Here is a 16114-nt window from a genome sequence, read left to right on the forward strand (position 1 = left end):
CTGACGCTGCCTTCAGTCATTGGAAAGGCGATGGAGTTTGTTTGGTGGCTGCTGAGCTGCAGGGGGCCGCCAGAAGCCGCCAGATCAGCAGAATCCATCGCAAAACTTTTGGCCCAGACCCCGTTTTTCCTCTGCAGCAGAATCCGACTGAACTTCGGCTGTCAGACTTCTGAATCAGCCGTTTAAATGCCATTCCTTTTATTGCTCCAATTTCTCCTTTTGACCTTTTATTTTTTTATTATTATTGTTTTTTTTCCCCCCAACAGTTCACACAGGTCTGGCACTGTGGGCTCTCTTGTCAAAGTTGGATCAAACATACTTTTTTTCGGCGAGTCCCTCAGTTGCGCTAATTTTGTTCATGTGAAGCAGCCGTTTCCAGGTGGTCTTGTTGATTTCCTGCAAAGTAAATCCAAAAAAGTAAAGGGAGTCGAGTCAAATAGTCGAGTTAGCACCATGTGGTGGAAACAAGCCGTTATTAGAGATCAGGCAAACCACGTCTTTGTCCTCTTTTAAATCTCATGGTAAAAAAAATCCCCTTTTTATATGCACTTTTCATTGATTACTGTGCATGTCTGATAATCTAATGTATTGTTTTATCACTTTACTCTGATTATTTCATTATCTTATTGAATTCTTACTTTTGTGCTTTCATAATACTTTTATTTGTTTTATTTTATTGACATTTTATTGGATTCTGCCTTTCGTGAATCACTTTGTAGCCATGTTTTGAAAGGTACTATACAAATAAAGTTTATTATTCTTTTACTTATTTATTTATTATTCTTATTATAATTAGGTACATTTAACAGGACACATGCAGGTGCACTTTGGCTCTCAGCTCAGCTTCATCTCGTTCTGCTTTCCTTCCAAGTTGTTGTTCTTTTGCCTTTTACGTAGCCCCTGTAAACACTGACGGTGTGAGAGTTTTATAAAAAGTGGCGCTGAGCCCTCCGGGGGCGTTGCTGGCTCAGTTCAGTGAAGCCTCTGTAATGAGAGATGCCTTCTTAATAACCTCAGTCGTACACCTGCTCTCACCAACGCGCCTTTCATCTCATGTGCGAGCCAGGCGCCGGCGTACTGTACCGCCGCCGGGGCTCGTTTCACAGCACGAGGGACGGTGACATCAGAATTGGTTTATTTGTAAATGAAAATTGGCCAGTGTCCAGGACGTTTAGCAGGCCATTAAAAGATAAGGCAGCGAGCAGACACACAGGGAGCCGTCATTCTGTGGCGACGACACAGACATAATGTAAGTCACACATCTTGGCTCGCAGACAACAAAAACTTAACATTTGATTTGATGTTTTCCCTTTCGCACATTTGCAGACGCACACATTTAATTGACTTTGTTTTGATTCATTTCGCTTCATTTTGCAGTTCCAATTGAGCCTTGTGGAGTTTCACAGGAGGGATTATTAGCTATTCCAAATTGCAAAGTTACTTCCTCTTTTTTTTTTTTTTTTTTTTTTGATTTAGAAAACTTTCAGGAAATTGATGTCATCCCTCATGTTCCTTGTGGTTTGCGCAGCCAATTTAAGTTCCTCCCTATCTTTCACATGCTTTGTGCTCCGCTACCTACCCCAGATGTTACAGCTGTGAACTCCCGCAGGAAATTGGTGTCGTTTCTCATCCTCCCTCATGGAACTTAGGGTCAACTCAATTCCCCTTAAACTTTTCTCGTGCATGCCTTGACCTGACCTGGCAATGCCAAGGACGGGGAGGGAAAGTGTCGACAGCGAGCTTTGCAAGAGCCAAGCATTTTAGTTAATGGAATTTTCCATGTTGTCAATAGAGGAGGAGGCGGGGGGGGGTGCCTTGTTATTGATCTGTGTCACTCACCTCTGATGAGAGCTGATCAAAATCTGTGTTAAATCAACCATGTCTGACCGGTTATCTGAACAGGAAGAAAAATGGATATTTTTTAGGGCTGACTTAGATGGAAAGTGGAGAACGAATGTGAAAGAAAGATAGTTTGAAAGAAACAGCAAAAGTGAAAAGAGAAGACGGGGGAATGAATTAGAGCAAGAGGGCGGGAGGGGGGGCTCTAATTAGAGCCAAAAATGACTGACTCGAGATGAAATTTTCTCTCTCTTGATACCAGTGGTCAGGAAATGAGTGCTGAAATTTACAGACACATTGCAAAGTCTCTCCCTCTCAAAAGCTTTTTTTTTCTTCCGAAATGTGCATGTAAGCATACGCACGCACATGTACCCACGCACAGCTGCTTCAATGTCACAAGCACAACATAGCAACACGATCTCCACGGCGTCCACACACACTATAAACATGACCTGCTGTTGGATCCTGTCGGGGGCCAGGAATGCTTGAAACCCTTGAGATGCCTGGACTGACTCTTTAACGCCGCGTTAACTGTTTCCCCTCCAGGATTGGCTGAGTAAGTTTGGCTACCTCCCGCCCCCTGACCCAGTGACGGGTCAGCTTCAGACCAAGGAGGCCCTGACCAAGGCCATCAAAGCCATGCAGAAGTTTGGAGGGCTGAAGGAGACCGGCGTCTTAGGTATGTGTCGGCGTGAAGGGGCGAGGTCACGTGGAGGGGGGCTGGCACCTTGGCTAGATGTGAGAAAGTATGAAAAATGAGTGTGTGTGTGTGTGTGTGTAGCCCCTGTTGAAGCTGCCATTCTCACTCAGATGTTGAACTGCGGCGGCTAATACAGATTTGATCCAAGCACTTACACCTGTTGAGCATAATTAGTATTGATTAGTGTTGCAAAATTCCTGGAATTTTCAAAGTTGGAAAATTTCCATGGGAATTTTTGGAAATTAATGGGAATTAATGGGAGTAAACGGGAATTTTAGGGGAATTTTCGGGAATTTATATTCACTGCATTCACCCAGTCATATACATGTATACATAATAAACATTTTGGTTTGTTATAAGCAGATATGCATGCAAACATGTTGCATTATAATGAATTTCCAGGGAATTTTCAGGAATTTTCCCTAGCTGAGTCAAACTGTGTTAATTCAGGCATAGGACTGTGTGCAGTCCATTTTATTGCAGTTCATTTTATTGATTATTGTTTATTTTTGCCCCATTCACCTTAAGTTAACAACAACAAAAACGAAAATTTCCAAAATTCCCAAGCTTAAATTTCCATGGAAACTTTTTAAAAACCTCATTCAAATGGATGAAAAGAAAAAAAAAAACGAAAATTCCCAAAATTCCCGAGCCGAATTTTCCCGGGAATTTTCGGAAAAATTGAAAAAAAAGTGACAGCAAAAATCTTCTGAAAATTTCCAATATTCCAGAGCGAAAATTCCCATGGGAATCTTCGGAAACTTTTCGGGAAATTTACCGGGAACTTTCCACCCCTTTGCAACACTAGTATTGATGTGTTAACTACCTTTAGTATTTTCCATCTGTCCACATGCGGCAGCTAAGACACACTAACGCAATCACATTAAATGGCTGTTAGTTTATTTATTGCAGTTATCACACCCGTCTTTTTATGGCTGTTAAATGTCATATTCTTCTCTGCTCTGTTGTGTATTGCAGACCCTGCCACTCTGGGCCTGATGAAGACTCCCAGGTGCTCCCTGCCCGACGTGTCCGAGGCAGAGGTGACGACGGTGGGACGCCGGAGACGAGGCCTGGCCCCTCAGAGCAAATGGAATAAGAGGCACCTGTCCTGGAGGTAGGGAACAATAAAACACAATGCTCAGTAGACAGTACATTGACTGAATTGTAGTGTATTATTCTGTGGCGCTCCTGGGGTTAGGGAGCAGGAAAATACAATGTGCATCGTACACTACATTGATAACACTGCAGTATAATATTAGACTAGACTTCCACTATTCTGTACTATACAAACACATAGTGCAGTGCTATACAGTTTGCTGTTTTTCAAGGCGTTTTTTTTTTTTCCTTCTCTTAAGAGGATATTCAAAGAAGCCTGACTCCTGATGACACCAGTTATAAAATGGTGTCTGAAGTGCCGCAGAGTGCTTGTGGAAATGCAGCCGGTGTTATTGTGACGTGCAGAGAGGTCAAGGAAGAGTCTTCGGTTAGAGTCCCGGGGGCAGGACGCTAAGTGGTCTAAGTCCACGTAATGACGCCGTAGTTAAATGGGACAGAAACCAAAGACATATGCGCGCTGCTTAAAGATACGCGGCAACGTCAAGTGCAGCGCGGCCATCTGTCACAGACGGAGGTAAAGCCCGGCGTGGGGTGGAAGAGGAGAGGAGGAGGCAGCTTGACATATGGCCGGTCTCCGGGCTGATTTACAGGCGCTGTGATGGGTGATTAAACAATGAGCTGATGTAAGCTGGTGTGTGTGAGTGCACATGCATGTGTTCCGTGCAAGCCTTCTTATCCAACTGTGCTCACACAGAAACACACACACACACACACAGATGTACACTTGCAAATTTGCAAACACCTACATTTGCACACAGAAACAGTACAAACAGTACAAACATACGTAAATGTAAACACACATCCTTTTCAAACAGGGTCTCTCTCTCTCTCTCTCTCTCTCTCTCTCTCTCTCTTTCTCTCTCTTTCTCTCTCTCTCACTCTTTTTCTCTCTCTCTTTGCTGCTTGTTAGAGGTCTTTATTTGAAGGTCTGTGCTTTTTCCGTGCAGCACAAAACCCACCTTCCTTGTAATTCAAAAAAATTGTCCATTGTGAGCTCCTTCTACTACACACTCCCCAAGTCACAACAAGGTTTTAACCTCATTAACTCTGCCTATTACATTTTTATCGACTTATTTTATGTATTTATTTATTTTTATTCTTGGTTCTTCACTGAATTTTCCTAATGCTCTGTTTATTTTTCTATTTTTATAATGTTTTTTTTTTTTTAATCTCTGTATCTCAACACCATTATACAGCACTGTGAGTGAAGCAGCTTGTGAATTTTGGAGGTACTAACTAGATGAAGTTTGGGCTCACCTCAACGTGCAGCTTTGGTGCTGTGGTGCTGGAACCAAACTCCTTTGGGGGGGGGGGGTTTGTTTCTCCACCAGAGTTGCCCGAGGTGAGAGGCACCAGACGGCAATGCTGGCAGCTGCGTAATCACAGTGAATGAGTGCGTCACTCTGTGATTTAGAGTTGCACTTGGGAGGATTTTGACTGTTGTTTGCACATAAACAGCTCACAGCACACAACCGTATTGGAGGCTTTGGGTGCAGCATTGGAAAAGGCATCAGCTCTACAGTGTGCAGAGTTTAGCGCTGAGACTGCAGCGGTCAGGAACTGGCACCTCAAGTCCTAAATTATGCTTCTTTCCTGGTTAAAGGTGGGATGCAAGTGGAGGGAGATGGACTGGAAGTCAAGTGCAGTAGCCACAGTCACTTTATCAGACCATGGTGGTGAAAAAAGGAGCTGAGTTTGAAGGGGAAACTCTCCTTTTACCAGTCACTCTTTGTCCCAACCCTTATCTATTGACACAAGCTTTGGGTAGTGACTGGAAGAATGAGACGAGCAGTAGGGATGAATTTTCACAGATGGTTCGCAGGCTTTGTAAGAGGTTGAGAAGCTCAACAAGCCAGGAAGATCTCAGAACAGAACTGCTTCTCCTCTGCGTTGATAGGAGTCAGCTGAAGTGGCTCGCGCATCTAATATGGATGCCCGAATTGTCTGCCTGGGGAGGTTTATTAAGAAGTCTGAATGGCCTTGAGGCAGACCCAGGAGAGGTTTGAGGGATTATATCGCTCAGCTGGCCTGGCAATGGCTCGGGATTTTCCCCGGGAGGAGCTGGTGGAAATTGCAAGGGAAAGAGAGGCCTGGCCCGCGCCGCTGGGCCTGTTGACACGGCAATCCTGCAGGATAAGTGGCTTGAAAATTGGAGGATGGACAGCTTGCACTCTGTCTGGCTCAAGTTCGACAAGTTTTTGCAGAAGTTGAGAAACCGCGCTACACCGACACTCTCTTGTGATGTTGCACGCTGTTTTCCCCTTCTCTTTTCCAGGGTTCACAAAGAGGTTAATTTGAGTTGAGATGTGGTGACTCGCTGTGGAGGAAAGGCCATGGAAGTCAGCGCTGCCTGCCTGCTGTTCCCTGCACTTCAGACAGACTTGGCATAGCTATAAAGGACCATACCAGTGGTTTTTAATGTTCGGCCCATTTTATACAGTTTACCCACATTTTACATTGCAACAAACCATTTTTTAAATAATGTGAGGGTGTGTTAAAGATCGCACAATATATAATCCAAATCCCTTGATTTTTAAATATGAATTTTTGGTTGAAACAGTCACGCTATCATGTTCTGCTTCTGAGGCTAACAAAGTCGTCAACAGTCATAAACCACAGAACTGACAACTGGCTGTGTAAAGCAAACATTTCCCTGGGGACTATTTTCCCTGGCGGAGGGAGCGTTTCACTCTCCTGCTGCTTTTAGTAAAACTAACATGGAGGACTTTATTACGGTGATGAAATATTGGTGTGAAGAACTTTCAAAGTCTCTTAAAGTTAATTTTTGTATCACAGTGGAATGAATGGAAACCAATGGCTAGATGGCAGGTTGGAAAAATAATATTGGAGATTAGCAGAAACATGAAGCGTATGCATTTTGGAAGTAAGTCAGTAAGTAAAATTTATTTATATAGCGCTGTTCCCAGAGAGAACTCACAAAGTGCTTTACAAGTTGTAAATACAAATGCACAAAGATAATAGAAACAATATACACATGCGATACAAAGAAAATATAAAATACAATAAACGGCTATAAAAACAGTGTAAAAAGGTGATGCTAAGAAATTTTGTAGATATTCCACTAAACATGCATCATCAAAAGTATGTGTCGGGTCGCTGTCCTGCTTGAAAATCGGGATGATTTGATGATTTTCTCAGTGTGTATTTGATCCTAAGCAAGCCACCACCTCTGGAATAGGTGAATTATCTTCATGTCTGAATATTTCCATCATCATGTGTGACTGTAGGTCGTGTGTACTGCTGTGCTTTGAGCTTTCATGCAGCTGTCTCATAACAGAAACTCTCCAGGGTCATACATACAGTTCATCATCTGAGTTTCTTCCAGTTTCTATCAATTAACATTTTGCATCTTTGGGTCCATGCTAAAACCTAAAAGTGAAGGAATTGCTACTCTTTAATTAAGGCAGCTTTTGGCCTCTCACCTATCCACAGTGTGTACACCACCATCTTGCTGCTTTTAGCTTTCTACGTTTGGCCAATGGATATGTGAGCTATTCAAGTCTGTCAGTTTTGAATGAAACTACAACAGCCAGTTATGACCCCGTTCCCTGCAATGTTTATTTGTCACCACTAGGAGGCTCCGGTTTATCGGCTCTGTACCATCACTAGCAAAGTTTAAATTGCCACTAGGAGGCTCCACTATATTTCTGAAAAAAGTCAGTAAGACAGTGAGTGACATACCAGTTTCAGGGTTCAGCAAAAACTCAGACCTCATTTTTTTCTCCTTACAGTTAGATTTATAACAAAAACAATCAGTTAAGTACTCAGTTTTGTCCATATTGTAGGAGCCATGAGTTTTGTTTGATTATTTTAGATAATTGCTTTATTTTGGTTAAATTTGATTCTATATTTTTTCTTTTGTTTATTTTTTGTTTAGTTTATGTTTTGTTGTTTTGTTTGCCATATTCAGTTTGTAGAATCATTTTGTGTATTTTGAGTTTTTTGTTAACACTGGGCATGAAGGCTATAAGTATGGGCAGGTATAGGACCAGTATGCACCTGGGTGGGCGTATGGTTTTTTACCAGAGCGAGAGAGACAGGTAGAGAGCGGGATTCCTTTGTTCTCAATTTGTTTGCTTGCCTTGTGAAATAAACCATAAACATGGAAACTCAGAATGGACAGTGGACTCTTTTGCCTGCGTAAATCATGCCCATGGTGCAGTAGTGACCCTTTATTTGTAAGTTTAATTTGAGTTTGTTTTGAGAATTTTTTGATAAATGGCCACTACACATATATTCATGGTTTATTTGGTTTTGCATTTATCCACATTAGTTAGTATGTTTGCCATGAAGTCCAGCAACTGGAAATGCAGAGACAAAATGGGTAAGACACATTAGGTCAACAGAATTGCCTTTAGTAACAGGAGAGTTTGTGCCACATTTATGACAGAAAGAGGCCCAGGGGTCCAGCCACGTACAGTCAAGGAGAGCAGCGTTTTGCCAGATTCATTTATCAAGAGTTTACTGCCACCTCTGTTTGATTTGACAAGCAAAGCACTTGAGCATTGCACACTTTTGGCTGTCTAGTGGAAAATATTGGTTTACACCTCTCAAAAGTATTATATAAAGCACGCTGTATGGTATAAACCGTAGAAATATTGTTTCTAGTGCGGCTGAGTGAAGTGAAACTGACCATTATGCCCTATTTGTCACCAATCAGCGTTAACAACCGCAGCGCTGTCAAGAGCAGGCCCACGACTGCTTTTCATGCACCGCACCTTTTGTATTTGTTGTCATCTCTGAGAGGAGACGCGGAGCAGGAGAGTGAAATAAATCAAATCAAGTCAAGTGAGGTCAAACCCCCGACATAATCAAGACCAATATTTTCAGAGAAGGGTAGAAACCTCTGACACCAGACTGATTTGACACAAATATTGTAGCAGAATTATCTTGTCATTCTTAATACGTGACTTTCAACTGTTATTTGCAATGCAGTTATTTAATAATCTTACCTTTGATTCTATTTTGTGTGAATGTGCAAAACAACAAAAAAAAAGACATATGTTTTATTTGCCAGATATTCAGATAAATGGTTAATACTTGGAGCCAACATGCATTTTCAGAGAGCTCTCTATGTTCTTAACAAAAATACTAAACTCTGAAGAAACTTAAGAAACTTAAATTCTAAAAATATGAAGTAAAAAAAAAAAAAAAAAAGGCTATACCACTAAGACACAAAAAGACAAAAATAGAGTTTAGCCTCATTTTGGGTCTCTAGGGATATCACTCATATTAATAGGAGCAGTGATACAGCAGATACATGCAAACTTGTGTAATCACAGAGTAAACAGTTGAAATGATTATGGGGTCAGGGTGAGTGCAGCCTGACTTTGATATATACATCTATGTAAAGGTGAGATAGCCGACCTCATGTCAGCTTTTCTTGCCATTAAATAACAGCATCTTATTTCAGTTTCTGACAGATTTAGTAGAGATGAAGACAGAGGAAAAAATGGAGTTTAATTCTGTGAACTTGGAGTGGGATACTGGTTATGCCCATATTAGAGACATCTGTCGGTAGTTCACAGTTTTTTTCATCAGCCTCATTTGGGAGGGCTCTTGCTGCTTTGGCTCAGAGATGGAGAGAAAGAGATGGAAGTTGGGCTCGCAGCGGTTGAGAAAATGTGTCGGCTAGATTTGTTATATTACAGAGAAATGCATATGCTCAGCTATTTTTTATTTGGGTTAGAGAAAAGGGAGTGTGAGGAAAAACAAAAGCACTCTCTACATCTAGCTGATGTATCACATGGAGATGTGCGAGGAGGCTGCGTGTTGTTGTTGGATGTATTGTTGAGGGATCTCCGAGGGTTTTCTCACACCTGCAGGACCGAATTGGACTCCTTTATATTTTTTAATGGACTGTCAAAGGCTGTTCCCACATGGCTCTTGGTCATGCTCTGGGAATGGATGGCTTGCCTTCAGACCCTCAGGGTTTATTGGCCACGACTTCTACTGTGTTTTGTAAAAATGTGTTGAGGCGGGGAGCACCAGCAGAGCGGCTGGGAGGCTTTATTGCCCCTCTGAAAACAGTGACTTGAAAAACCAGCATGTGGCTGCATGTCAATGAATCGCAAACTCCAGGTCTATTTCTTAGACACTCAGAGCGGCAGTTTTGCACATGCAGATGTTTATATACGCTCATCTCCGACCAGCCACTTCTGCACGGTATGTGGTGAAGCTGCAAGGTGTTGAACGAGGTATACCTTGATTTATGATGCAAGTGCAGGTAAATTGCTGCAACATTTTCAGTTCGTTTCAGATATTTCAGATATTCAGACACACCATCTGAACTGGAACACAGCATGTGGGCTCTTCTGGACGAGTTCAGAGTGAAAACAAAAGGTGATTGGGCACCATCAAAGCCTCTACAACACAAAATGGTCTGCCTGAGGAAATCCTGCTGGCAAAGTCAGTGGCTGTGTTTCCATTAAACATTTGGATCAATTGCAAATGATGAAATACTGCAAAATATATGCACCATAATTGAGGTGCATATTCACAAGATCTGTTAAAGCGAATTAAACCCCCTGTGGGAGCCATATGATGATGCATCCTACAAGGTCATCATCATCTGACTGTCGCTATGGGCAACCAGGTTGTTTTCCAGCTAATTGTGCCCAGTTGAAAGATGAAATATTTACATTTGTACCTCTAATCATTATAAATCTTTGCACCGCACTGCTGTTTCCCATAAAACATTGCAATTAAATGCTTTGCAAATATGAGATGAAGGAATATCTTGATTTCCTCATCTGTTCACCTGTACGTGTGGACATTGTGTTTCCATACAAGATTATTACATTTGTTTTTGTCAAATCAAAAGTTAACCCGCCTCAAGTGAGCATGTAAACTTGTAGTCACATTTTGGAGAAGTTATTTGGTGTTTCCATCAAACATGTTTTATTCGATATGGCAAAATGTCCATAAAAGGGTTAGTGGAAATGAGGTTATTTATACGTTTGCGTGTTTTTAATCTTGTGTTGCATGAATGAATCTCGTGCTGTTTCCATTTGTTTTCTGTTTGTGTTTTGCCCTTTATTTCTCTTGCTCTCTGTAAAGCATGGAGAGTTTTGGTTTTATAAAAGTGCTATAAAGTGCATTTATTACAAGTGGAAATAGTAATTAAGCAAAGTCCACATCATTTCTCTGTTTGCTGATTCTGCATCTGTTGCTACGCTGTGCAGAACATGAGAACAGGGCTGCGGGTCCTCCAACGCCGCCTCATTGCTCACAATCAGTGCTCTCCAGTGTCTGTAATATGCTTTGCTGAGCGTGGTGAATATCATATATACAGTTAACAGCTCACTGCTGCAGGTGGACTGCTGGGTGCATACAAATAAGAACAAAAGTAGAACTTCTGTCTCTGATTAGCTTTAACGTTAGTTGTCCCTACATTCAAGGTATTAGTCTCATGTCAAGATATCAGTCCCCCAAGTAATAAATGGTGCCCTACTAAAAACCTCCATATACAGGATGTGAATTGTCTGATTGAAGCAAAGCTTGCCGAGCTGCCTCATTGGCTGCGCTTGTGTATTGTCATCACAGTTGGTGATGTTTCATCTCACGCCCCGCCAACACCACAACACCCTCCGTTTCTCCGTTTCTCTGTGGTTCCCCTTATGAAGTTGCATTGATCGCTCCCCGCTCTCACTTTTGCTATTACTAAAAAATTTATTCACATACAGAGTAACTGAAACAGAGCCTGGGGGCAAAATAAAATCTGTATTTACATTTATTTGCAATAAAAACTTTCATATTAATATGCAACGGTAAAATTAATTAATTATTCATCACTATGGCCAAATAGCAACCTGCTGTTTGTTAGAAACCCTATTCTATAAACAGAGCGGGTGAATGACCTGAAAACACTACAAATCATCATGAAAAGCAGGGTCTATAAACAGGTACCCGTGGAGAAACCCTGTTAATTCAATAGTATGCCTAATAATATCCCCCTGTGTTGTTATCTTTATTAATAGCTCCATTCATTTGACTGCAATGTTTCTGTCCATATCACAATCCTATAGGATGGTGATGATTTTTCCAGAGTGCTGATTTCGTGAAATTGCAGGCCTGAACACAAACTGGTCCAGAGCCTTTGCCATTATAGGACCATGCTCCTCACTACTGCATGTTTCCTCTTCTTCCTCACTACCATTTGCATCCGACCACAAAGTAGCTCAGAGGAAGCAGGGGAAGTAAATGCAGTAAATCAGTAAAAAGCAGGGCAGTTGTTTCCCTCTATCCTCATGAAAATTAGAGCATGTTAGAGATGAAGTGACCCACTCACAAGTCCAGTCTCCAGTAACGGGGCTTCATCATACCCTGTCTATTCAATGTCCCAGAGCCTAATGCTCCTATTGTTTATTAGTCAGATTACACGCTTATGATACTGCATGTAATAGTCTAAGTCTTACCAGAGTTTAGCAAAAAGCCTTTAGGGCATGCCTATGGAAATACAACTCTGAAATTTAATAATCAAAACTATTTGGCCCATAAGCTGCAAGTCTATAATTATTATAATAATTATCATAGCCTATGATAGTCTTCCAAGCAGACAATCCTGGCTTGTTATTGTTGCCATCTTGTAATCGTAAAATTTAGTTGGGCAGAGCTTGTACTGTATGTGGCTGGAGGCATGGCCTGTGAAAATACCTCTGGAATGATAGTCCTGCGTTTCCTTCAACAAAGCTACTGAAAATGTGGGAATTACTGCTTTTACAGGCACACAAGAAACCAGGTTATTTTGTGTAAACAGGTTATGGCAAGAAACTGGGTAATGTGTTTACATGTGTTATCTTACTCTGATGATTCAAACCCCTCAGTATACATGCCCTCCGCCGATAATTGCCTCCCTATCCGTGATGGTCCCAAATCTGTTATCTGAATCAGAGGGAGAAGACCTTTGCTCAGCTATTTTATCTGAACTGAGAACCTTCAGAAAAGAAAACAGTGAGGAACTGAATGCGACAAATTCCATCACCACAGTGGAGAAAGTGGTGGGGGGATTAGGTGAAAGAATGGCCAAGGTTGAAAAGCACATTAGCATGATGGAGGATGGAGGCGTTCGCTCCCACCGGCTATCAGACTGTCTGCTACAGCATGACGGGTTGCTGGAGGAAAAATGCGAGTGACTGGAAGACTCAGAAACTGGAGATGCAGTGAAATGGATTGAGAACGTTATCAGAGACATTTGGAAACTACCAGATGGCTTCACCATGCACCTGGAACAAGCACAACGATCCCTACGGCACAAACCAGCAAATCCGAATGCACCACCCAAGATCACTCACCCTGAAGTTTCTCAGCTTTGAGATGAAACAAGGTAATCACAAAGGCATGGAATCTAAAAAAATCTGCAGTTCAAAGGGAAGAAGATATCGATGGACCGTGACTGCTCACCAGCACTACAGATGATGAAGCGGGAATACACGCAGATCAAAAAAACACTTGAAGGAGAAAAAGATCCAAACTCCTTACCTGGCGGTGCTAAAAGTGCACCTGAAACATGGCATAAAATCTTTCAACTGAGCATGGGAGGTGGCTTAAGGACTGCGGCCACTGGGAATTTCAACAGGAAGGAAGAAGGACTGGGAAAAGACGTTCATATAAATGGATAGAAAACGGCAAGAGGGAAACACCAACGCAGGGAGCCATAGATGAACCAGAGAGTGATAGAGGATCAGAAGGAGCTGCACAAGTCAGAAGATGAATGTATAAACATGCGGTTAGCAGTAATAGCATGCAGGTGGTGAGCTATCTGATTGCTTATACATTGCTAAGATCAATAACAACCTGGACTGGACTCCGAATGATAGATTAATAACTAATGGGACTGATATTGAGCTCTAATTTTTATAAAATATTAATTTCAATGATATGATGACTAGAATATTTGGGTTCCACTGGAGATAGGTATTTTAGCAGCTATCAGAAATAGAATTTGGTGCCATATACCGCTGTGTAATTTCATGTTAACTGTGTAATGATACAATTTGTCTACTTAGCATTGGTCAAACCTCATTTCCTTAATTTTATGGTATCAGTTTTTCTTTATTCTTTTTGGACATGGATGAAGATAGCCAAAGGTTTGCAGTATCCTGACTGCATTACTTTTCACATGAACACAGGAGACAGGGATAGTGGACGCGTGTAAATATAACTTTCCAAATGGTAGAGACACTTTATTCAAACAGACACATTTAAGTCAAAGAAAACATCATTTCTCTCTGCAGTGAATTATGTTTAGAAGTATGGCTGTGTTCTGGGTACATGGGAAGTCTTTAGCTCTTATCAGAAATCAGAAATCAGAAATACTTAATTGATCTGCTAAGGGAAATTCAGCTACTGTGATGACATCATCTGTCGACTCCTCAATATAATGACCTATTTGCAGATCGGAGGAGAGGAGGCTATGCTTTTGTCTCTAGACATGCAGGATGCATTTGATTGCATAGCCTGGCAATTTTTATCTCAAACACTACATATAAATTATGGACCCAACTTGCTCAAATGGATTAAGACACTATATTCAAACCCACAGGCCTTGGAGTTCATGGGAATAGATCAGAAACCTTTCCTCCAGGATGGGGCTATAGACAGGGGTGCTCACTACCACCCCTATTATTTGCAATCTTCAGCTCAGCTAATCAGAGACGATAGGAACATAAAAGGCATCGTGGTCCAAGAAGAAGAACATAAATAATTTTTATATGCAGACGATGTCCTGCTATATTTGTTTGATCCTATGACAACAGTACATCATCTAATGTATATATATATATATGTGTGTGTGTGTGTGTGTGTGTGTGTGTGTGTGTGTATATATATATATATATATATATCAGCTTGGCTTTTTGTTTATACAGTATATACAGACAAAATGGAAGCTATAGACATGGGTTGGGAGGTTGTAAGCTTCTATTTCTGGGCTGCTCAGCTAAAACCAATGACACGATGGATCATCGAATGTGCAGAGATGTGATGCTGAACATTGTAAAATATCTATGTCAAGTTACCACTTCCAGAGATTTCAGTAAAATATTTCCAGCTATTATGTTACTAGTGCAATAAAATAAGTTTGTAGCTGTAAAATCTCACTAAGGGCAGGTGCCTTGTTTGTGTGTTTTTTGTTTTTGGCTTATCCTCCATGCCCTCTGACAGTCAACAAAACTGAAAGGAGTGCCTTGTTAATGTGGTCTGTAATGAGTAGCTTGATAATGTGGATTATGATTACCACCTTGATGGTGCAGATGCGCATGAGGGATCACGGTGACACAAAGCACCAAGGATGGAGGTTTGATTATTATTACTTTGTTTTGTTTCTGCAGTCTGTGCTATGCCAAAAAGCTGAAATGAAAAATAAGTTAAAAAACAACAAAAAAAAAGCCAGTTTCTGTTTCATCACCATATGGTTTTGCTTGAGTTTTGCAATTTATCTGATTTAAACTTTGCCCAAAAACAAAACAAAACAAAACAAAAAATTATAGATGCAGCCAAAAAGGCAGGAAAAAAGCAGATTTTAGAAAAGGCAGACTTTAGAATTGGTAGCTCAGGAGCATGCATTTCAAGTTGTGGAGCAATAGGCAATAGTTTCAAGCTTGGGAGTTAGAGAAAGGGTGTGAATTGGAGAGATTAAAGCTAGAGGAAGCAAAGCTAAGAAATGGAACGAAGGGAAATGAGCGCTTGAGGTTGCTTGCTGAGGGCAAACTTTCTACTGAGGCTGGAGATGGGGACTCATTAACGGTCCAATGTAATGGGAATCCATTTCTCAAATTAGTGGCATAATTTAACAAAGACCCTGTTAATGTGAAGTTATCCAAGTTATTATAGCTGTCAGCAATGTGGGAATTTGCCTTATGCCCTTTGAAAAACTCACCCTCTGGTTGTCAGCAGAATCAAATGGATGTAGAACTTCAGTCTACATCCTGGTGTAAATGATGTCTTATACAAGCCAGCTTTAATGAATGCTGTGATTCAGTGGTTCCCAATGTTGGTGCTGTGCCCCCCCCGGTGTGCCGTGACAGATGTCCTGTTGTAATTTTCCTCTACCTTAATAAACTTTGCCACATATAAACTTTATTTTATCACATGCACAATGGAGTTCATAAACGAATAAAACAGACATTACTCATTTAAAAATATTAAATTCAATCTATTGGTAGACCCAACTTTGTGCGTTGCATAGGTTTTTCTACTTGCATCAAGTTCAACATACATGTTGCTACGGGTCACTGTTTCCTAATGGTGTCCCTTTTTTTGTTGCTTGTTTTCATCAGCATCATCCACTAATTTGAGCAGCAAAGCTCAAGATGAACTCGCGGAGCTACTAAAGGACCACACGCTGAAACTGAAATGTTGTCAACAGTGTTTGGATAGGTTTTGGCTGCTTGTGGGACCCGACTATCCATCCCACTCGGGGATTGCCATCAAGGT

At 41.2% G+C, this 16114-nt stretch overlaps 1 protein-coding gene across 1 annotated transcript in view; it reads left to right on the forward strand.

Annotated features, from left to right (window-relative positions):
• Positions 1 to 16114, forward strand: part of LOC115368964 (matrix metalloproteinase-17-like) — a 146565-nt gene that overhangs the window by 71809 nt on the left and 58642 nt on the right. The window contains exons 2-3 of the mRNA XM_030065432.1: positions 2386 to 2518; positions 3518 to 3656. Of these exons, the coding sequence (XP_029921292.1) occupies positions 2386 to 2518; positions 3518 to 3656 (272 nt within the window). The remainder of the gene's footprint in view (positions 1 to 2385; positions 2519 to 3517; positions 3657 to 16114) is intronic.

The sequence above is a fragment of the Myripristis murdjan genome, chromosome 12, assembly GCF_902150065.1.
Source record: "Myripristis murdjan chromosome 12, fMyrMur1.1, whole genome shotgun sequence".
Taxonomy (NCBI): Eukaryota; Metazoa; Chordata; class Actinopteri; order Holocentriformes; family Holocentridae; genus Myripristis; species Myripristis murdjan.